This window comes from Leucoraja erinacea, chromosome 8 (genome assembly GCF_028641065.1).
Source record: "Leucoraja erinacea ecotype New England chromosome 8, Leri_hhj_1, whole genome shotgun sequence".
Classification (NCBI taxonomy): Eukaryota; Metazoa; Chordata; class Chondrichthyes; order Rajiformes; family Rajidae; genus Leucoraja; species Leucoraja erinaceus.
The window spans coordinates 68007429-68031785 of record NC_073384.1 but is presented as its reverse complement, the minus strand read 5'-3'; the positions used below and the strand labels follow the sequence as shown (position 1 = coordinate 68031785).

Genomic DNA, 24357 nt, shown 5'->3' with positions numbered 1-24357 from the left:
TAAGATGTTTATATTTTGACTCAGAATTAATTCATTGCAAATAATGTGATTGTTGTTTGACGTGGTTTATACTGAGAATAGAAACGTAGAAAATAGGTGCAGGAGTAGGCCATTTGGCCCTTTGAACCAGTTATGCCTGGTCATCCTAAATCAGTACCCTGTTCCTGCTTCTCCCCCCCATATCCCTTGATTCAGTTAGCCCTAAGAGCTATATCTAACTCTCTCTTGAAAACATCCAGTGAATTGGCCTCCACTGCCTTCCGCGGCAGAAAATTCCACAGATTCACAACTCTCTGGGTGAAAACGATTTTTCCTCATCTCAGTCCTCAATGGCCTACCCTTTATTCTTAAACTGTGACCCCCTGGTTCTGGACTCCCCCAACATAGGTATTATTTTTCCTGCATCCAGCCTGTTCAATCCCTTAAGAAATTTATATGTTTCTATAAGATCCCCACATTCTTTTAATTTCCAGTGAATATAAGCCCAGTAAGAATGATTTGATACAATTTAGTCTGTTTTCTGTCTGTATTGTACTTCCGGTGGCGCTGGTGCCAGCAGCCTCCACCTACAGCCCGGTATCTTTTTGTTTTTTTGTTTATTTAGTTATGTAAAAGTGTATTTTTTTGTGTTTTTTTGGTGTTTTCATGTGGGGGAAGAGGGCACGGTGCGGGGGATACCGTCCTTCGGCCGCTTCCTGGTGAGGACGCGACTATTATTCGAGTCGCGTCCTCCCCCCCCCCCCCCACACAGCGTCCTACCTACCTGGATTGGCGCGGCCTTTCCTGCCGGGATCGACCGGAGCTCCAGCAGCGGCGGGACAGCGCTGGAACATCGCGGGGCTGGTGATGCTTTACCGGGGGTCGCCGTTTGGAGCCCGGAGTGCTGCACCTGCTGCACCGACATACTGGAGCTGCGGTTTGCGGAGCTCCCAACGCGGGCGGCGCTGACTAATCAACGCGGGGTCCTGTGACTCTGCCCGGCTCGACCTGCGAACTCGGGAACTGCAGACTACGGCAGCGGGAGGCGGCTGATCAGGAGGTCCGGGCCGCTGAGGAGGAGGATGCTCACCGTCGGGGTTCGGCGTTGGCGTTCCACCAGCCCGGCGTGAGGGCCTGAACATCGGGCCACCCGGGGCGGCGACTGCGGGTGCTCGGAAGGCCCCGTCCACGGATGAACACGGAGGGGAGGCTGGCTGGACTATGATGCCATCCTCACCTTGGTGCCATATATGTTATGTTGTGTCGTGGACTTCTGTGTTTGTGCTTTTTTAAAAAATTTTAATTCAATTTCAATTTTATTTTTAATGTTTTATTATTTATTTATTATTTATTTTTATAATTTCTTTGTGATTTTTTTTTAATGATACTGCCTGTAAGGAAAATTCATTTCGTTGTCTCAAATTGAGACAATGACAATAAATTGAATACAATACAATACAATACAACAATTTCTCTTTCACCCACCAAAGGATTCATTGACGTACCCATACCTGCTTTGTAGAGACCAGGTAGACAGAAGTGCTGGAGAAACTCAGCGGGTGAGGCAGCATCTATGGAGCAAAGGACATAGGCCATTTTTCTGCCCGAAACCCTTCTTCAGACTGATGGCTTGTAGACACCAGTGCCCTCTGCTCCACCTTATACTTGCTGACCTCTCCAGATAGTGCATCTGCTGGGTCACTCAATCCATTGAGGCTCCATTAAAACCCTATTAAAATGCCCATTTCCATCTGAGGAAAACTACTGTGGCGTTGTTGTTCATTTTCTTTATCCAAATGCTACAATTGTTACCAGTTTCCTCTGCATTAATGTAATAATAATCATGGTTACTAGTGGCTGCTCAAAAAATGTTCATCTAGTTGCAGCATTAAGTTACACACTAGGTTTTGTTTTGCATTGTTCATTGAATATTTCCACTTCATGTAGTGGCATAAAAAGGTGGTCAGGCACTATCGAAGGTTGCCTAATATTGTGGGTAGAGAAAAGTGCTGGAGAAACTCAGCGGATGCAGCAGCATCTATGGAGCGAAGGAAGTAGGCAACGTTTCAGGCCGAAACCCTTCTTCAGCCTAATATTGTGTTTCAGTAAACTGTTACATGTATAACCTTGTATAACATGGCTAGCTTTTCCAATTTGAATGTTGGAATTGCCAACTGATCTCAGCGGCTTTTGATTGTGTTTCACATATAGATGTTTAGTTTAGAGATACAATGTGGGCCCACACCGACCAGAGATCCCTGCACATTAACACTATCCTACATGCATTAGGGACAATTTTGCATTTATACCAAGCCAATTAATCTACAACCCCATACGTCTTTGGCTTGTGGGGGGAAAACCGAGATCTCGGAGAAAACCCACGTGGTCACGGGGAGAATGTACAAACTCCATCCAGACAGCTCCCATAGTCGGGATGGAACCTGGGTCTCTGGCGCTGCACCACCAGGTGTGTTCGAATAAAAGATTTTCTGCAGTGAGTAACTATTGAAGAAATTCAGACAAATCGATCCTAGTCTGTACTGCTGTCCTATGTATTTCTACACATCGAGTACTGCAGGAGTCCAAGAAGAGGCAGAACTTCTGTTGCATCCAAGCAACAATTTCTAACGCAGACATTGCCATTTTTACCCAATTCAAACTTTTACTAATGGTGCCTGCTGCAATATCACATTAGCTGGGATTATCCAACTAAAAAAAATGAATACAATGAGATAGATTTCAAACAAATTTTATTTGAAAGATACAAAAAAAATAAAGTTAATAATGACAGAAGGTAGACAAAAATGCTGGAGAAACTCAGCGGGCGAGGCAGCATCTATGGAGAGAAGGAATAGACGACGTTTCGGGTCGAGACCGTTCTTCAGATGGAGGGGGGAGGAAAGGAAGAGGCGGAGACAGTGGGCTGTGGGAGAGCTGGGAAGGGGAGGGAGGATTGTTTGCATGAATTGTTTGCAGAATATATGATCCCATTCGATTTGTTCTGATGCAAGGTCATTGAACTGAAAAGTTAACTATTTCTCTTTCTGTAGCTACTGCAGGGACTACCTGAAATTGGAGAAATCAATGTTCATACCGCTGGGGTGTAAACTACCCAAGCGAAATACGAGGTGCTGTTCCTCCACTTTGTGGTGGGACTCACTCTGGCAATGGATGAGGCCCAGGACAGAAAGGTCGGATTGGGAATGGGAGGGGGAGTTGAAGTGCTGAGCCACCGGGAGATCAGGTTGGTTATTGCGAAGCAATGGCCAAGCCTGTGCTGTGTCTTTCCAGCATTTGCAGTTCTATCTTAAACAAAGTTAATAATGACAGTAATTATATGTTAAAGCATTTTGAACGTCAAAGTAAATAAGATTTGAGTGGTGGTGGGAAAGGGGGATAACATCAAGTGCTTGTGAAGTACTGGTTTAAAAATCTATACTGCCTATAAAGAGTAATTACAGCAAGCAATATTACAATTCTACATTCAAATTACCAAAAATCAGGGTTTAAGTTGAGAACTTTCCTTGTGAGTAGTTAGGCTGACACAGTCATTACAAACATTAAGGGAAGCCCCTTATACAATTACAACTTTACAATCAAAATTCATAAAATCTAATTTTCTAATGAACGTCATTCTATCACTTTGAGAACTTAAATCTAAAACTAGGAACCGATCACAATTCATCAAGATTATTACTAACCACAATCACAGCGTTGACTACACTGTTAAAGTGGTGATAGAGATGTAATATAATGAATGCTTATACAGTCAAACAATAGGATTTCGATAGTGGCAGCAAAAGGTTCAAGATCGCACTCAAAACAATGTTTTTTCACCGCATCTCATTAAATATTACGTGAATTGAATTCATTTTATTAGGCAAGTATGTATACAGTGGAATTTGACCTGGTGTTTTGCTCGCAAGCAACGATATACAGTAGACAAGTAAAAAATAAAAAAATTATAATTTAAACATGTGACGAATGAACCAATACAAGATTTTTGATATTTCAGCTTTGCTGATTTACAAATGTTCGATTTTGTTAGTGCATACCCGTGCAATTGGTGTGGATGCTTCCTTAGTGACCAGGAAGTGATCCTTTTGATTTTGTGAATGGAGAGGGGAATGTGCGACTGAGGGCTGCTGGAATCTTGTTGAAGCCAGCAAAGATTGTGAAGCATGACTTATTGAATGTGGAGTGCAGTGTGGTGAAAGGCAAGGGCGAAGGAAACTCAGTCTCTGCTCTGTGCAGGACATGGGATAAGAGGAGATGTGCGAGAGATTGATGAGATGATCAATGACCTGGTCATCGGCGCTATCCAGTGGTAGAGGGAAAGCCACCATTCGGGAAGAAATCCGTATGTCTCCAATGGATATACAAGGTGGCAACACATCTTCTGAGAACAGTTAAGGGCCTGTGTAAGATGCAAGTTCACCCAAGAACTCTCCAGAGTTTAAAAAAAAAAAAATCAAACTCGTGGTAAGTACATAGAATGTATGTAGCGGGTACTTCGGAGCTCGTGGATGTCTCGTAATGCTAACGGCAGGTACTCGGGAAACTCAAAGTTTTTTCAACAGTGTGAAAAATTTCCAAGAGTAAAAATACTCGTGATGAGGTACCACGAGCTTGATTATTTTTTTAAACTTGGGAGAGCTCTTGGGTGAACTTGCATCGTGGGACAGGCCCTTTATTAGGTTGTAATAAAAACCTACTCACATGCATCACGTTCTTAATGAAAGCATTTTCACCAGTATATTCTGTACAATATATAGGCACCATATTCGTCGCTTTTTATTTTCTTTCAATTATTAGACTATAGACAGACATTCATAATAGCAAAATAAAAACACAGATGCTCGAAATCTAGAACAGAAACAAAACACTGGAGGAACTGAGCAGATCCTGCAGTCGCTACAGAAAGAGAAAGAGTTAACTTTTCAGTTCAATGACCTTGCATCAGAACAAATCAAATGGGATCATATATTCTGCAAACAATTCATGAGACGATTCAGAAATAATTTTTTTGATGAAAGGCCATAAACATGAAAGCATAACTGCTTCTTTCTCCACAGATTCGACCCGGTCTCAGTTTTTCCATGATTCTGTTTTTAACCGCATATGCAATCTTGGTTTTATCTTGCAACGTACAAGATTTTTGTGCAAAAGTTTGCAGCATAAAACTCCAATAAAACAGCCATTGCTGATTCATGTTGCACCTTTATAAAGGACACTGGTAGCTGGGTACTCTAACGCCTATCACATTACTCCATTACTGCTTATGGCATTGACCTCAAGTTGTTGACAAGATAGTACAAGACTTAAGGTCTCTTTCTCAATAGTCAGGGTCTTTCTTTGATGCTTCTTGAGCAGCATTACTACTTCATTTTTTCATCATAATTGAAAACATTAACGACGCAGTGGTGCTGGTTTCTAACGGTGACGGGCGCACAACACATCTGTCCTCCAGTTCCTGCGGACTTCCGCCGCTGGAAGTACCGGTGTGAAACCAAGTTCATCTACACATTCTTATTATATTCCAGCAGATCAGTAGTATCTTTTCTCCAATAAATAGTGCAACATTTCATCCAGATTTTTAGCACATCTTGGCCATCTGAGTCTCAGACATTGTCACTTGGTTTACATACTTGTGGATTTTTCTACCACTCAAGCTATGTGTGGTTGTATTCACATTCATAGCACCTTTTAGTATGTTCACCCGACATAGTCTCTGACATTAGACACAAAAAGCTGGGTGTAACTCAGCGGGTCACACAGCATCTCTGGCGAAAAGGAATAGGTGAAGTCTCGGTTCGAGACAATCTTCTTCAGACTCGGACATTTCCTGTTTGGGCTATTAACTCCATTATTTACATCAACGAGTTTATTTCTGATGGTGGAGGATCCCCTTAAACCTAGCTTTCAATGCATCCCCAAATGGTTAGAAGGTTGCTCTTAGAGAGGAACATGCCTTTGTAGTTTTCCCAACAGTTGGAGCACAGCTCGACACAATCCAGGCCAAATTGAAGACCTGGCGAATAATACGAAAGATGCGTCTGCTCTCTCTTTTCGGAGAATTTAAGAGGGAGAAACATATTCTTTGCCAAATCACAATTCATGGAATTGTTTTCCCTTTCATTTTTCATTTGAAGTTTGGGCTGTCACTCCATTTCAGATTTTCTCTCCTCTCATTCTGGCCTCATCATCTTCCGTTGGTTTCATTGTTGCTGCTTCTATTTCAACCTAAAACCTGTATTTCTTACTGAAAGTTGTGACCAGCCAAATCTTGAACAGCCTTCAGTATTTTGGTTTCTCAGATTACACCGACACTTTGCAATGTTCTGCACCACCAAAATACTCTCATTCCCCACAGTTTGCCGAGAGAGAGAAGAGAGGTCCTCTCGTTACAAATGCTTAGAACATCACAAGAAAGCCAAGGTGAAAATGTATACATTCATATTCTGTAAGATTCCAGTTAATTTTCTCTTATAATTATTATTACTGAAGATCAAGGATTCTTTCATATCCTACAAGCTGCAGTATATTTGGAGTTGCATGTAAAGTTGGCCGCAAAATTGTTAAAACCATAATAAAAGCTTCAAACAAGATTTTGCTTATAATTATACAACCCAGGTTTCAACGAATATATTTTTTTAAAACAGTCAAATGGTAAACCTCCATTCCTCGGTAACTGGGAAGCAGTTCATGAGATAATATCCAATATTGTGCACAAACCAGGTGTAAGATTTTTAAGTCTGCTGGCATACTCTAGGTGGCTGTATCAAATCATTTTGGCCGAGACAAGCTTCACGATTCGTCTGCCTGGCAATTCTTTCAACCCATTGAACTTCATGAGCTAGGGATATTGCAGCAGGTCAGATAGTGATATTGTGCATTTTCTAAAAAACCGTGATGATGTGTGATTAACACACGTTAAAATGCTGTGTTGCGTCAATCATAAAATTTATGATCATTGATCAAAAAAAAGAATCAACCAGATGTTAAAAATGAGACAAAGCATAAAGCAGTTATTTTGTACTGCAGTGTATATAAACAAATGACTTTGAGGAATGTATCTATATTCAATCCGCGCTGTAGACGGCAACTGGTTTTTCCCAAGCGTTTGTTTCGAATTTGCTTGGTAGAAACATTCAGTATCTCCAGAGGTTTCCATTGTTAATGAACTCCAGGTCTACATGGTCAGAGATTGAGGTTGTACATTCACTCCCTTCAGCTCCATCAACACTGTATAAATCACTTGCCATGAGGTCCGTTATCTGCATGCCTCCATTGAAAGCCAGGTCCTTGTTCAAATCTCCAAAGACACCATTAACACACATGCTAACAGGCAGTTGCAAATTTGCTTGAGCAGTTTTGACGGCAGCGTTGTTCCCCATGGTATTATTTGCCAAATGGACACCCTGGTTGGAATAAGGTGGTTGCTGACTCGATGATTTCCAGAGATCCGACATGGACACGGCTTGCTCGCAGTTTGTATTTACCAAATGCATCTCATTATGGTTCATGCAGTTATTGGAAAGCATCTGCATACCAATGCGAGGGCTTTGACTGACGATAGTATCAGCTCTACTGTAAACACCAGGCTGTTGGATCTGTTGAGTTGCGATGCCATTGCTGTCAGTGTCATGAATAAAGCCCGCCGATTGTAACACACAGTTCTGGGCAGGTGGTTCCAAACATTTCAGCACATCTTCATCAAGCACTGGTAATGCATTACTATTTCCCGTTGGGTGAAGGTGCAATTCCATTTTGCAATCTGCAGGCATTTGAGACCAGCTTTGAGCACCAGCTGTTGATATGGCTGCAGGTACTATTGTTGGCTGGCTAGACGAGAAGATCTGGTTTGAATTTGCAGTAACTGTGCTGTTATAAATGTTAGGATTTTGGTTCTTGCAATGCTGCTGTGATGTTGATGCTGCATGCATCTGTTGTAGTCCAGAAAATAGATTGTGAGGCTCTATGGAATGAGGAACCAAAGTATTAATTATACAATGACGTTTTTATAACACCTTAATAAATCTATAGCGATCCAAGTGACAATGTTGAAACTGCTCAAATATCCAACACTTAATGGTTTAAAAATAAATCTCACTCCATATGCACAGTACAAGTTTGCAGGTTACCTTAATAACTAGAAAATATGCCGAGTAAAAAAAAAAACTGTTCATTTCGAAATTTAATGTATAGGTGCAAATAATTGTATTGGCTATATTTGATTCAATCCATTGCATTTGTTTCTCAAAGTTACAGTATTATACTACAGACTTGTTACATGATATTAAAATCTAATTTCCAAAATCCCACGTGATATGGTGATATTATTCTCGAATTCTTTATCACATGTGTCAGGGGCAGAATTAGGCCCATCAAGTCTACTCCGCCATTCAATCATGGCTGATCTAACTCTCCCTCCTAACACCATTCCCCTGCCTTCTCCTCATAGAAACATAGAAATTAGGTGCAGGAGTAGGCCATTCGGCCCTTCGAGCCTGCACCGCCATTCAATATGATCATGGCTGATCATCCAACTCAGTATCCCGTACCTGCCTTCTCTCCATACCCCCCTGATCCCCTTAGCCACAAGGGCCACATCTAACTCCCTCTTAAATATAGCCAATGAACTGGCCTCAACTACCCTCTGTGGCAGAGAGTTCCAGAGATTCACCACTCTCTGTGTGAAAAAAGTTCTTCTCATCTCGGTTTTAAAGGATTTCCCCCTTTATCCTTAAGCTGTGACCCCCGTGTCCTGGACTTCCCCAACATCGGGAACAATCTTCCTGCATCTAGCCTGTCCAACCCCTTAAGAATTTTGTAATCACCCCTGACACCCGTACAAATCAAGAATCTATCGATCTCTGGCTTAAAAATATCCCTCGACTTGGGCTCCACAGCCTTCTGTGTTCTTATGAATAATAGCAAAATACCTCTAATTGTTTCATTGAAAATTGTCAACGTGTTTAATGTCACCAGGAAATGCAATTACTTTGATTTTTCTACAAATTCCAGAAAATGTCCAAATTTGCAATTTTAATATATCGGTTAGGATGTAATAGTAGTCTCAACCTAATAACTACAGATTAGTCAAAATCTGTGCATTTATTGACACGGGTCTCCTACCTTGTTTAATTGCGTTTGAGGGTAGATACGGTCTTCTCATGGAAGGTACACCAACAGAGATCTTGTCTGCTCGGTTTTGGCTCAATTGTACATCTATGATATTTGAAAATAAACATCAGGTTAGTTGGATTTAGAAACTTCCCTGATGTGCAGACACTACAGAATAACATTAACGTTCATCTGAGTAGATCCTATCGTGCAGAATGTTAACACTTTTGTATAACTCATGGATATAGAATGACATCCAAAATGTGCGTCTTGTGTCAGAATCTTTACAGACTCGATCATACCACATGTGCCATTGTTACTTTCAACAGAGAGCAGAAATGAACCAGGACACTATCGGCACAACATTAGTTTATTTTGAAAGTATCCTTTGTTGAGAGTAACAGGACACATTGGTTAACAATCCTGTTGGTCACCAAAACATCTAAAAGTGGGTTGCACCTTGTTGCAGTTTCTTTCTGGTATATTTCTGGTGCAAGTCATACTACTGAAACGCATGATGCCAGGAAAATATCTGACACATTTTTATGGGTATGAAGGCATGGAAAATGAAGTTTTCCTCAGGCAAAATTGGCAGAATCCCAAATTAAGCCGACTCCTTTTTTTTTAGTTGGGAAAATACCAATTGGAAATTGGGGGCCACAGTGGCACAGTGGTAGAGTTGCTGCCCCTGTCCCACTTAGGAAACCTGAACGTAAACCTCTGGAGACTTTCCACCCCACCCAAGGTTTCCGTGCGGTTCCCGAGGTTCCCGGAGGTTTTTGTCAGTCTCCCTACTTGCTTCCACTATCTGCAACCTCCTGCAACCACCTGCAACCTCCGGGAACCGCACGGAAACCTTAGGTGGGGCGCAAAGTCTCCAGAGGTTTCCTAAGTGGGACAGGGGCATTACAGTGCTTACAGCACTAGAGACCAGGATCGAGCCCGACTATGGGTGCTGTCTGTACGGAGTTTGTATGTCTCCCCGTGACCACATGGGTTTTTTCCAAGATCTTCGGTTTCCTCCCGCACTCCAAAGATGTACAGGTTTGTAGGTTAATTGGCTTGGTATAAGTGTAAATTGTCCCTCGTGTGTGTGTAGGGCAGTGTTAATATCCGTGGATCGCTGGTCGGTGTGGACTTGGTGGGTCGAAGGGCCTGTTTCTGCACTGTATCTCTAAACTAAATTATATGTGCCTCAACAGATCTTGGTGGTATTGAAAGGCTGATAAAGCACATTTTGTTATAATGCCCCAGCCATTTGTTTCTTAGCAAAACTCAAATTGCATTGACGAGGATTAAAATATGAAATTAATATAGATTAGTGTTATACAAATATAAAATGGGAAAACCATTTTGTCTCAAGTTAAAAACAATCAAAGCTTGCAATAGGCAATTGCCAATGTTAAATAAATGTACCTCTATTTGAGTTCACTACTATCTGTTTGAAATAGACAGCAATTTAGGTAAATGCATTTGTCATGTGTAATGATGTAGTTCTTTAATTGGATTGTGTGTCCCCTTAATCCTCCTCTACCATAAAAACACAGCCATGTTCATCAGGCAAAAGGCCACGAGAATGCTGAGCAACAGCAAAACGTGTCGGTTTCTGTATCAGCACAAAATTATGGAACAAGGCAAAACAAGTTCATGAAACTTTAGTTAGTTTCTGTTTAGTGTATTGTCACGTGTACTGAGGTACAGTGAAAAGCTTTTGTTGTGTGCTAACCAGGCAGCAGAAAGCCAATACATGGCTACAATCGAGCCATTTACAGAGTATAATAGATACATGATAAGGGAATAACGTTTAGTGCAAGGCAAATCCAGCAAAGTCCAATCAAGGATAGTCCGAGGGTCACCAAAGAGGTAGATAGTAGTTCAGCACCTCTGGCTGTGGTACGATGGTTCAGTTCTGAACTTTCACCATAAATTTGAATGGTTAGGGTCAGTTTGAGAAGGGTTTGTAAAATGAGGCTTTTCTGGGATGTGATATCCACAGCTCACAGCCTAATATCATCCCCAAACTAAAATGCAATCAACACACTTGGGCTCTGTATTTAACATGTTCTTACCTGGTGCCCAATCCTGCAATATTTTTTGGAAAACATCTGCCGTCCTCTTTCTTTTTTCAGAAAAATAGTTATCTGTACAAATAGAAAATGAACAAGGAGTTGAAGGAATGAAACAAATGGAAACATATCAGTAAAATTGCAGAACTTTTTGCAGGCTTCTCTAGATTGGACAATTTGTCTTTATAAAGTATGTTTGACATAGAAACCATCTTCACATGAACATCATGCAAAATTTAACACCCGAACATTAATTAATAGAGAGATTAAACGAGTACTTACCAGTACGAAGTTTGATCTGTATTTTATGAGGAGTTACGATGAGGGATTACGTGAAGAACCCACCCAGTGCGCAGGCGCGGCATACTTCCAAGCAGCGGTGTGGAATCACAGGTAGACACAATATATGAAGTAAAGATAGTAAAGATTAAAGAGACATCAGCTCGAGTTTGATCCATATACTGAGGGTGGGAGCGGAGGGCACGTAATCCCTCATCGTAACTCCTCATAAAATACAGATCAAACTTCGTACTGGTAAGTACTCGTTTAATCTCTCTATTTTACTTCGGAGTCACGTGAGTGACTACGTGAAGACTTCAAAGATCTGTGATTTCAAACCGTGTAACAGCTATATCACTCGCTGCCGAAGTTATCGAGGGAGGAAGTGGTATCTAAAGACCAACGAATCTGTTTGTTTTTTGAAAACAAAAATGTTTATTAAACAATAACAAAATTAGCTCCCTTGGGCTTAAAATTATAAGTCTGCAGTTTCTAAAATTTTCTCTGCAAACAAGTCTTTCTGCATCAGCGGTTTATGATAAAATATCCGGAACGTTGATTCCCTTGACCATCCTGCTGTGCTTAGGATGTGGTCGATGGGAACATCCATCCGTTCCGCAGCTGATGTAGATGCTGCCCTGATAGAATGGGATTTAAAAACATCAGTGTTAATCCCTGCAGCTTTTAGGACCTGTTTTAACCACCTGGATATAGTTTGGCTGGTTACCCGTCCAAAAGGCTTCTTGTGGCTGACCCATAAGGCTTTTTCACTCCCTCTAAGTGTATGGGTTGTGTCTACATAGTTGTATAAATGGGTCACTACACAGAGCCTAGGTTCTGGAGGGTAGGCCCGGAAGATTAATGGCGAGTTGGACATACCTGGCCTGGTTTGTTTAACTAACCCCGGCATAGTAAATGTGATGCAGTCTGGGGTAGTTACCATGTTGTCCAGTCGTAGTTGATGTAGTGACTGGACCCTTTGTGCAGAGACGAGCGCCATTAGCATGATGGTCTTGAGCGTGGATTGCTCTAGACTGAGGGATCCCACCGGTGGCCATCCTCTGAGGTGTGATAGCACGACACTTATATCCCATACATGGGTATACCTGGGTGTAGGGGGTTTGATATTGTAAATCCCCTTGAGGAGTTTTATGACTAGCGGGTGGGACCCGATGCTATGGTGTCCTGTTGGCATAAGATAAGCAGACAGGGCACTTCGTGCTGTGTTGACGGCACTGTAGCTCATCTTCTGGTCATGGTGTAAATGGGCCAGGAACTCCAACACGTCCGTGATTGTGGCTTTCTTATACGACGTCCCTGCATCCAAGCAGTACTGCTCCCATTTCTTGATGTATGTCAGGTACTGCTTCTTGGTTGAGTCTCGCAGGGATGCCGACATGGTGGTGATAGTTCTTTCTGATAAACCCAGTTCCTGGTAAGGCCTGGTTAAAACCTACAAACCAGGAGTTTTAATTTTTTATGGCATGGGTGACTTATGCCGGATACTGGGTGAGTCAACAGCTGTGGATGACTGTTAAAGACCATAGGTGACTCTACCACCATGTCGTGAAAGACTGGGAACCATGGTTGGGTAGGCCAGTCGGGTACGACCAAAATACCTGAAGCAGAGTCTGACCGTATTTTCTGGAGTACCCGGCTGATGAGGCAGAAGGGAGGGAAAGCATAGAAGAAGAAATTTCCCCAATCCAGCGTGAAGGCATCTACCGCTGCTGCCTCTGGGTCTGGTTCCCAAGCCACATACATGGGTAACTGGTGATTCAATCTGGACGCGAACAAATCTATATCTGGCGTTCCATATTGCTTAGTAATTTTTGCAAATATTTTTGGATGTAACATCCATTCGATGTTATCATTGAATTTTCGTGACCTGGTGTCTGCCACTGTGTTTAGCTTACCTGGTAGATAGGCAGCTGATAGCCAAATATGTCTCTCGACACACCATTGCCAGATTATATTAGCCAATTTGTCGCATGATACTGATTTTATGCCACCCATGTGCTTGATGTAGGCCACCACCGTTGTGTTATCAATCATTAACCTAACATGCACGTGCTGCATATTGGATGAATATGCTTTTAGCCCATAAAAGGCGGCCAGCATTTCCAAATAATTTATGCCTAGTGAGTGTAGTAGCGATGTCTCGAGATTAGTCCATCTGCCACCTGTGCTGGATATAGAGTTAGTAGCTCCCCAGCCTAAAGCACTGGCATCAGTCGTGATGATTATGTTAGGATTAGTGATGGCAATGGGACTGTAACTGTGCCAAATATTTTCTGACCACCACTGAAGTTCTGATATGGCCTCAGTGGGTAAATACATTGTTCGGTCATAATGCCCCCTATTTTGCTGCAATGCATGTGTCCTTGCTCTTTGTAAATTTTGGTAATGCAAGGGCCCATATTGTGCAGCTGGAAATGCTGCTACAATACTCCCAATGACTCTGGCAACATGCCGGATCCTTGGTTGTGTATTTGCGATTAAATTGTTGCATGCTTGCGCTAATGCAACCTTTTTATCCCTTGGCAGAGTAACAGTCATGTGGGTAGAATCGATGGTGAAGCCTAGATAGTCCATATTAGTTGACGGCTTCAAATTCGATTTATCTGGATGTAGAACAAATCCCAACGTTTCAAGGAGTTGTTTGGTAGCTGAAACTGCTGTGACAGCTAGTTCCTTGGTTCTCCCCATTATGAGAATATCGTCCAGATAAGCCATGACTAGGTATTTTTGTCCTCTCAATATTTTCATGGCTACTTTAAGAATTTTGGTAAATAATCTGGGGGCTGTAGTTAACCCATTGGGCAGTGCTCTATATTGCCATAGTTGCCCCATCCAGATAAATTTCAGGTATCTGAAATGATCCTTGTGAATGGGTACTAAATAGTAAGCATCTTTAATGTCTATGCTTGCCATGAAGTATCCCTTGGAGATCAGTTGTCTGGCAGTGACAAATGTCTCCATTTTGAAATGTTGATACTCAACAGATTTATTTAGTGATGTTAGATCAATGATGATGCGACATCCACCATCTTTCTTAGTTTTAACGAATATATTTGATACAAATTCCAATGGCTCATGTCTGGTCGTTTCAATGACTCCTTTAGACATGAGTCTATCTAGTTCAGCCTGTCCTTTCTCCTTCTCTAGTTGAGTGGGAAGGAATACCCTTTGGGGTATATGCTGAACCGGCGGTATTATGCCTGTTTTAAATTCAATTTTGTATCCACTAATACTGTTGAGTATGTATTGGCTGTTAGTGATAGTACACCAAACATGTTTAAATGATCGTAAACGCCCTCCTGTTAGTAAAACACCCTTGGTTATTGTATGTTGACAGGAACCAGACCCACCTACCTCCATGTTCATTTTTGGGAGCGTCTTCGTTGGTGGGTTTGGCTCGCGGGCGTTTTTGTTGGTGCTGTCACGGGGCGGCGTATCTTCCCACGGCTCCGCTCTGGGCCCCTCTCTAAAAAAGAGCTATGGGGGTAGTGAGGAGCGGTAGCCAGGCTTTCACCAGTCCGGTATCTGCTGGTGGATGCCGAGGGGTGCTGCCAACTGGGTGTCTTCGCCCTGCTCGGCGCTGGTCCTGCCCTCATAAGGCCTACTGGTTTGGCCGCCTCTTCGAGTTCTTTGAGCCTTTTTCCCAGGTCAGCCCCAAATAGCAGCGCCTCTTTTTCTGGCGCAGGAGCTTTGCAAAGCCCTGCATATTTGGGGTTGAGGGCAGGCCTGATGTTTTCCCGCCTTAAGTTGTTCATCTCAAAGTGGGTGTTACACATCAGAGCTAGGACATCCTGTTGAGGTGTAGTGAGGTCCGTGTGCTCTGCGGACCGAGCAAAGGCGGTGATGGCAGCGGTATGGAGCTTCAGGATGCGCTGCATTTTCAGCTCTTGGCTCCTAATATGTTGGCCTAGCTGGCTCCATATCTGGCCATTCTGGGCCCCTCTGACGGTCTTAACGCGCAGCGCCTCACAGTTCTCGGGTGCCGTGTATGTCTCGAGAGCCTCCTGGATTACTTTTTCCTGGAGAGGCTTGTTGGATAGCCGGTTTATGCTGGCTGCCATTTTTGGGGTCAGCATTCTCCCGGCCTTCGGGGGCGCCGCATACCGGTTGACCACACCCAGCAGCTCTTCTTCCTCCTGCTCCCCTGGCATACTTGTACAGTCGTCCGCCTGCCCCTGCGATAAGCCAGCCCAGTCCTGGCCTCCCTTGCTGACCTCAAATAAGGAGGGAGCAGAGGGGTAAGGTGACGGTTTGGAGGAGGCCTCAGCCCGTCCTCCCTGGAGATGCCTTGCCTGCATCTCCTGCTCGAACATCTGTTCGAGGAGCTGCCTCATGCAGCTTAAGCGGCTGTCTCCCCGTTTAGCCGGTGGAGAATGTTCCCGTTCCTCCGACGAGTCAGAGACCACCGGCCGGTCCGTTTTACGGGTGGACTTCCTCCCTGTGCGAGGTGTTGAAGTCGGCAGCACAGGGAGCGGCTCGGGGTCGGGTGTACGGGAGCGCTGAAAATGCTCCTCTGCCGCCGGTGGCTGCCGCCCAGATGTCGACCCTTCCTCGGGGGGAGTTGGGCAGGCAGTCCGTTTGCTTTGTCGCTTGCGGGTAGCCATGCTAGCGACTCTGTAATACAAAAGACTCACTTACCTGAGGTCTTGTCTTTTAACGTGCAGCTGGAGAGCCTGGCTCCAGCTGCCGCCGCTGTTGCGCTGCTGGCGTAATGCCGCGCCTGCGCACTGGGTGGGTTCTTCACGTAGTCACTCACGTGACTCCGAAGTAAAATCAATATTCTGGGTCTTTGTGGTAAAGCCATCATTCCCACAATAAAATAAGTAAATACAATTGTAACAATAAGAAAAGGTAGGGACGATCGGCATCTTTCTCAGCAGTTTACAGCAATTACAGACATTATATATAATTAGCATCAAGGTAAAGAGCAAAGTTACATGTGGTCATGCAAAGGCAGGCACAAAGTGCTGGAGTAACTCAGCGAGACAGGCAGCATCTTTGGAGAGAAGGAATGGGTCAAGCAAAGGGTTGTATGTCAGCTTGGTTTGGGAACAGATCTACCCAGATTGCAAGAAACTTTAGGGAGTTCGAGGCGTCGCTGGTCCATCACACAGACCGTCACTGACTCCACCTACACTTCACGCTGCCTTGGAAAAGCTACCAACATAATCAAACATGTCCCACCCTGGTTATTCCTTCTTCCCCCTGCTCCTGTCCACACGAAGGCACAGCAGTTTGACAGTGCACACCACCAGGTACAGGAACAGCTTCTTCCCCTCCGTTATCAGGCTTCTGAATGGTCCTTCCATAACTTAGGGTACAGTCTAATTCACCTCTTCCCCATTGCAGATTGATTAGTTTAGAGATACAGTGCAGAAACAGGCCCTTCGGCCCACCGAGTCCGTGCTGGCCAGCGATCCCCGCACTATGTCTATGTCTACAATGCTGAGAATTATTTTCTGCACTTTGTATCTTCCGTTTGCTCCATCTATTGTACTTGTGTTTGACTTCACTGTATTTATGTACAGTATTATCTTCAGTCTGAAGAAGGATCTCGACCCAAAACATCGCCAATTCCATCTCTTCAGAGATGCTGCCTGACCCACTGAGTTACTCCAGCATTTTGTGTCTACCTTCGATTTAACCAGCATCTGCAGTTCTTTCTTAAACGTATTATCTTATCTGTCTGGATAACATGCAAAGAAAAGCTTTTCACTGTACCTCAACACATGTGAGAATAACAAACCTAATAACCTCTTCTCTAAAGAATTATTATTTCCAAAGCTATTCTTTGTAAATGGCCCCGAGTGACTGAATCTGGGGAAAGTTGATGGAAATGTGGGGATGTTTAATCTGATTTGCATAGGAATAGTAGGCCAAAGGCCTGTTTCCCTATTTTACGATTCAATGACAAAGTAAAATCAACCAATGTAAGAAAAGCGGACAAAAGTATATCTGCCATTGTAATTAGGTTCAGCTTTGATGCTTTCCAAAGTTAAATAACTTGCCAACACTTGATTCAACTTTGCATGAAAATGCTTTGGCTCAACACAGTTCAACCCCTTCATTTGATGGGGAAGAGAAAACGGAGCACATTCATGTACTGTAGCATTCTGAAAGTTTAATAGTAGTTGAAAGCCTAGATTCCAAACATTGAATTTCTAACCACAGCTGAATTATATGGACTTAGCGCAGCACAGTGGCATAGCGGTAGAGCTGCAGCCTTACAGAGCCAGAGACCCCGGTTCAATCCCGACTATGAGTGTTGCCTGTACAGAGTTTGTACGTTTTCTCTGTTACTGTGTGGCTTTTCTCCGGATACTTTGGTTTCCACCCACACTCCAACGCAGGTTAATTGGCTTTGGTAAAATTGTAAATTGTCCCTATTGTGTAGGATAGTGTTAGTGTATGTGGTGATCACTGGTCAGCGCAGTCTCAGTCTCATGTTGTATCTCTAAAGTCTTAAATCCATTGTACCATGGACATTTTAGTTTAATGACTGCGCAAGTACCTGTTAGTAAGTATTATGCCTTTGATTGAGTTCTTTTAGAGGTAGTGACCAAGTGGATTGATGAGGACGTGGCTGATTAATGTAGATGGTATGCCTAGGAAATTTGCAGATGACACTAAAACTGGTGATATGGTGACGAAGGTTGTCCTGGGTTACAACAGGATCTAGATCAACTCCAGAGGTGGGCAAAGGAACACCCGATGAAATGCGACTTGGATTGATGCCAAGTTTGGGAACTTAAATCAGAACATACACAATAAATGGCAGGGCAGAGTGGTGAAGAATGCAAATGCTCCACGTGCCTTCATCAGACGAAGTATTGAGCAATGGAATTAGAACGTTATGTTTACAGTTGTGGAAAGCTTTGGTGAGGCTAGACTTGGAGTACCGTGTCTAGTCCGCTTGCCATGCTGGATACATGATGGGGTTAAGCTCGAGAGGGTGGAGAAGTCGCCTGGACAGAAGATCTTCAGTTAGAAGGAGAGAGTGGATAGGATGGGAGTATTTTCCTTCGAGTGAAGGGAGCTGAGAGGTGACATTGTAGATGCTTATAAAATGATGAGGGGCCTTGATCTCAAGATTGGGGAGTCTAAAACTAGAGCACATAGGTTAATAGATGAGAAGAGAAAGATACAGAAGGGATCCGAGAGACAGATTTTTCACGCAGATAGTGCTGGGTACACAACTAGAGCAGGTGGTGGCAGCTGGTACAATTACAACATCAGAAGGCCTTTGGACATATTCCTGGATTGGAACGGTTTAGGAGCATCTAGGCCAAATGCAGGATAGGCATTGTGGTCGGCATGGATGAGTTGGGCTGAAGGGCCTGTTTCAATGCTAGTTTCTGAGAATCTATGCCTTTACCTCTTTCATCTGGCAGGTATCGGAACTCCATAGGCTGACTGACTTCTTGATCCGAAGGTCTGCGAAGTTGCATCTTCACTGATACAGGCTCGGTGATATTAGTTTGGCAATATGCTGGTGTTCGAAAAACAATGGCAACCTGCCGATGGACATCAGCTTGGGAAAACGACCCTTTAGCCTCCCAGTTAGTAGTAAAGAAGCGAACTTCAATGTCATCTATAGATATAAATGCATAAGCCTCGTTAATACAGACAATAGACAATAGGTGCAGGAGTTGGTCCTTCGGCCCTTCGAGTCAGCACCGCCATTCAATGTGATCATCCCCAATCAGTACCCTGTTCGTGCCTTCTCCCCATATCCCCTGACTCCGCTATCTTTAAGAGCCGTATCCAGCTCTCTCTTGAAAGTATCCAGAGAACCGGCCTCCACTGCCCTCTGAGGCAGAGAATTCCAGACTCACAACTTTCTGTGTGAAAAACTGTTTCCTCATTCTCAGTTCTAAATGGCTTACCCATTATTCTTAAACTGTGCCCCTGGTTCTGGACTCCCCCAACATCGGGAACATGTTTCCTGCCTCTAGCGTGTCCAAACACTTAACAATCTTATATGTTTCAATGAGGTATCCTCTCATCCTTCTAAATTCCAGAGTGTACAAGCCCAGCCGCTCCATTCTCTCAGCATATGACAGTCCCAACATCCTGGGAATTAACTTTGTAAACCTACGCTGCACTCCCTCAATAGCAAGAATGTCCTTCCTCAAATTAGGGGACCAAAACTGCACACAATACTCCAGGTGTGGTCCCACTAGGGCCCTGTACAACTGCAGAAGGACCTCTTTGCTCCTATACTCAACTCCTCTTGTTATGAAGCCCAACGTGCCATTCGCTTACTTCACTGCCTGCTGTACCTGCATGCTTACTTCCATTGACTGATGAACAAGGAGCCCCAGATCCTGTTGCACTTCCCCTTTTCCCAATTTGACACCATTTAGATAACAATCTGCCTTCCTGTTTTTGCTACCAAAGTGGATAACCTCACATTTATCCACATTAAACTGCATCTGCCATGCATCTGCCTACTCACCCAACCTGTCCAAGTCACCCTGCATTCTCATAGCATCCTCCTCACAGTTCACACTGCCACCCAGCTTTGTGTCGTCTGCAAATTTGCTAATGTTACTTTTAATCCCTTCATCTAAATCATTGATGTATATTGTAAATAGCTGCGGTCCCAGCACCAAGCCTTGCGGTACCCCACTAGTCACTGCCTGTCATTCTGAAAGGGACCCGTTAATCCCTACTCTTTGTTTCCTATCTGCCAACCAATTTTATATCCATGTCAGCACTCTACCCCCAATACCATGTGCCATAATTTTACCCACTAATCTTCTATGTGGGACCTTATCAAATGCTTTCTGAAAGTCCAGGTACACTACATCCACTGGCTCTCCCTAGTCCATTTTCCTGAGTTACATCCTCAAAAAATTCCAGAAGATTAGTCAAGCATGATTTCCCCATCGTAAATTCCTTGCTGACTCGGACCGATCCTGTTACTGCTATCCAAATGTGCCGCTAATTCATCTTTTATAATTGACTTCAGCATCTTCCCCACCACCGAGGTCAGGTTAACTGGTCTAAAATTCCCTGTTTTCTCTTTCCCAGCCTTTCTTAAAAAGTGGGATAACATTAGCTATCCTCCAATCCACAGGGACTGATCCTGAATCTATAGAACATTGAAAAATGCTCACCAATGCATCCACAATTTCTAGAGCCGCTTCCTTAAGTACCCTGGGATGCAGACCATCAGGCCCTGGGGATTTATCAGCATTCAGTCCCATCAGTCTACCCAACACCATTTCCTGCCTAATGTGGATTTCCTTCAGTTCCTCCGTCACCCCAGATGCTCTGGCCACAAGTACACCAGTTACTGAGATATTTGTGCCAAGCAATTATAACTGCGGTATAAGTAAATTGGAGGGAATCTACCCCTTTAAGAGTTATTGAATGAAATCAATCCTGTAAATGTTCTCTTCCCATGCTATAACATACGATGAGTGTTTGACAGCACTGGGTCTGTACTCACTTGAGTTTAGAAGGATGAGTGGAGACCTCATTGAAATTTGCCGAATAATGAAAGGCTTGGATAGAGTGGATGTGGAGAGGATGGAATCACTAGTGGGAAACTCTAGGACCAGAGGTCATAGCCTCAGGATTAAAGGATGTTCCTTTAGGAAGGAGATGAGGAGGAATTTATTTAGTCAGAGGGTGGTGAATCAGTGGGATTCTTTGCCACAGAAGGCTGTGGAGGCCAAGTCAATGGATACTTTAAGGCAGAGGTAGATAGATTCTTCATTAGTACGGGTGTCAGGGGTTATGGGGGGAAGGCAGGAAAATGGGGTTAGGAGGAAGAGATAGATCAGACATGATGGAATGGCGGAGTAGACTTGATGGGATGAATGGTCTAATGCTACTCCTTTCACATGACCTTCTAGAGCTCTAAACTTTGAGCAACACCCAATTATTTTGACCCAACGAGAAATTACGACCATTTGAATTACATCAAACAAATTTAAGGAAATTAGCTAGTTTTATTCAATAGCAATGCCACATGCCCCAGCATAATGACACTCCCAGTTCAGTTACAGTACATTTTGAAATTCCCTAGAAGAGTTGAAAAAGTAAGTTCAAGTGCAGGGGGTGCATTTTAAAAACTGCATAACAATTATTTTCAGATATCATATTTGTAACAAACTGCAGAAATACACTAAAAACTTGAAAATCTAAGGGTAATGATTCACCTTTTTGAACCTTGTCACACAATAGAAAAACTTCATCTCCTCCCTTGACAGTTCCAGTGTTCTTATTGACACGACAAATTTTCAATTCTGCCGTGTTTGGTGCCCCTGTAAATCAGAAATGCATTTAAACATGCAGGTGGCTACTCAATGATAAAGAATGTACAGGAGAATTTTGCAGATTCACGTATTTCTTTCATTTCAAGGTAGCATTAGTCCAAATGACAAACAAGTAACTCTATAGATGTTGCCAAAAACCAAAGCAGGGCAAGAGGTCACAGCAGGACTCAGTGTTGGGTCCGCTACTTTTCACGCTATATGTCAATGATCTGGATGATGGAGTTGTTGGCTCTGTGGCCAAGTTTGCAGACGATACAAAGATAGATAGATGGAGGGGCGGGGTTCAGGAAACAGGAAGTCTGTAGAAGAACTTGGACCGGTTGAGAGAGCTGGCGAACAAGTGGCAAATATAATGCAGCATAGCAAAGTGTGCAGTCATGCTCTTTGGTGGCAGGAATAAAGGCATAGACTATTTTCTAAATGGGGAGAGGATACAGAAAGTGAAGGTGCAAAGGGACTTGGGGGTGCTGTTGCTAGGTTCCCAAATGGTTCATTTGCAGGTTGAGCTGGCAGTAAGAGAGACTAACGCAATGTTAGCATTCAGTTTCGGGAGGACTAGAATATAAAAGCAAGGATGTAATTTTGAGGCTTTACGAGTCAGACCACATCTGGAATATTGTGAGCAGTTTTGGGTGAAGGAACTGCAGACGCTGGTTTACTCCGAAGATAGACACAAAATGCTGGAGTCGCTTCTTCGGTCTGAAGAAGGGTCTCGGCCCTAAAGATCACACATTCCTTCGATCCAGAGATGCAGCCTGTCCCGCTGAATGACCCTAACATTTTGTGTCTATCTGCAGAAGCTGGCATGAGTTGGCTACGGAAAGGAAACAGAAGATTTAGTCCAAAGACAATCCCAGAAACCAATTCCGAAAGCGATCCCAAAGTGACCATGTTTATGCTATGGTAAATGCAAAGACACGGTGATTTGGCAATCTGGATGTTTGAGACTCACTGTTGTCAAATATAGGGTTGGAAACAACTGGTGGAAGAGCTCTTGTGAAGCTGCCATGTTCATCGGGGAGAAACACCTGGAAGCACAACCTCACCACGTTCAGGTCATAGCTTGCGATTTGAAGCAGCTCTTCCTGTGGAACTGAATGAATGAAAAACTTTAATTTTCATGTTATTCTTCAAACTGCTAAACTGGTTCATGGTTGAGAAACAAGGAACTGGGGATGCTCCAGTTACAAAAAAAACGACACAAAGTGCTGGAGTAACTCAGCGGGTGAGGCAGCATCTCTCAAGAACATGGATAACTAATGTTTCTGGTCGGTCCCGACCTGAAACGTCACCTGCCCACCTCCTCCTGAGATGCTGACTGACCTACAGTTTACTCCATCAGAAGTGTTTCATGGTGTTGTGATGATATTCTGACACAAAGTTAAATTCTTTAAGGGCCTGTTCCACGATGTTAGTTCACCCAAGAACTCTCCCGAGTTAAAGAAAAAAGTCAAACTTGTGGTACCTCATCACCAGTGTTTTTTTTACTCTTGGAAATTTTTCACACTGTTGAAAAAGCTTCACGAGTTTCCGCGTTTCCCCGAGTACCTGCCGTTAGCATTACGAGCCGCTACGAGCTCCAACGTACCCGCTACGTACATTCTACGTACTTACCACGAGTTTGATTTTTTTTTAACTCGGGAGAGCTCTTGGGTGAACTCGCATTGTGGGACAGGGCCTTTACATGACGAATAAAGATTGCCATTTTCAGTTTTGTTTTATTTTGGACCATTTGAATCAAATGTCTAATTTTAGCAGAAAAGTTTGGTTCGGTTTAGTTTGGAGATACAGCGCGGAAACAGGCCCTTCGGCCCACCGAGTCTACACTGACCAGCAATACCCAGACACACTGGGGACAATTTACAATCTTTACCAAAGCCAATTAACCAACAAACCTGTACGTCTTTGGAACGTAGGAGGAAACCAGAGCACCCGGGGGAAAAACCCATGGGGTCACGGGGAGAAGGTACAAACTCCGTACAAACAGTAACCGTAGTCAGGATCGAACCTGGACCTCTAGCGCTGTAAGGCAGCAACTCTACCGCTGCGCCACTGGGCCACCCCGAAAGGAAACAAGACAAATCTGATCAAATACTCTGGGCAGCTTTGTTCAAATATTTTTCAAACACTTACACGGCATCGAGAACTGAAGGAAGACTTTGTGACTCTACTTATGAATATGTTATAATATAACTAAACATTGTACGTTTTCTATCCTGCTATGATTTATAAGCTGCCCTTTTAAAAGACCAAATTGCAGAAAGGTGAAATAATACTCCAGCAACATTAACCCCCTCAGCTCGGTGACGATCACCGCCACATGATTCATTGACGTCAACTGACACCCAAAGCTACCCAGCCGTATCTACGCCTCACAACCATGTAGCACAACTGATAAGGTCAAACCATAAATGAGGTTACACTTCCTTTTTGAAATACTGCATCCACTAAAATGCACAATTTATCATAGTGAAGTCATTCCACCCCCGGCTGTGAGTAGGCAATGTTGATACACACCCTTGATGTATCTTTTGGTTTTAGTTTCAAACCAATCTACGCAAGAAGTGGAACACCTTCTGCTAACGTCAATTATAACT

The 24357-nt window shown here is 43.4% G+C and overlaps 1 protein-coding gene across 1 annotated transcript in view; it reads right to left on the bottom strand.

The window, feature by feature from the left end:
* Positions 1-2712: 2712 nt before the first annotated feature.
* rel (v-rel avian reticuloendotheliosis viral oncogene homolog) overlaps positions 2713-24357 on the bottom strand; it is a 55879-nt gene continuing 34234 nt past the window's right edge. The window contains exons 6-11 of the mRNA XM_055639895.1: positions 22713-22853; positions 21644-21748; positions 18847-19062; positions 11175-11246; positions 9118-9210; positions 2713-7957 (exon numbers count right to left, since the gene is read on the bottom strand). Of these exons, the coding sequence (XP_055495870.1) occupies positions 7131-7957; positions 9118-9210; positions 11175-11246; positions 18847-19062; positions 21644-21748; positions 22713-22853 (1454 nt within the window). The 3' untranslated portion in view covers positions 2713-7130. The remainder of the gene's footprint in view (positions 7958-9117; positions 9211-11174; positions 11247-18846; positions 19063-21643; positions 21749-22712; positions 22854-24357) is intronic.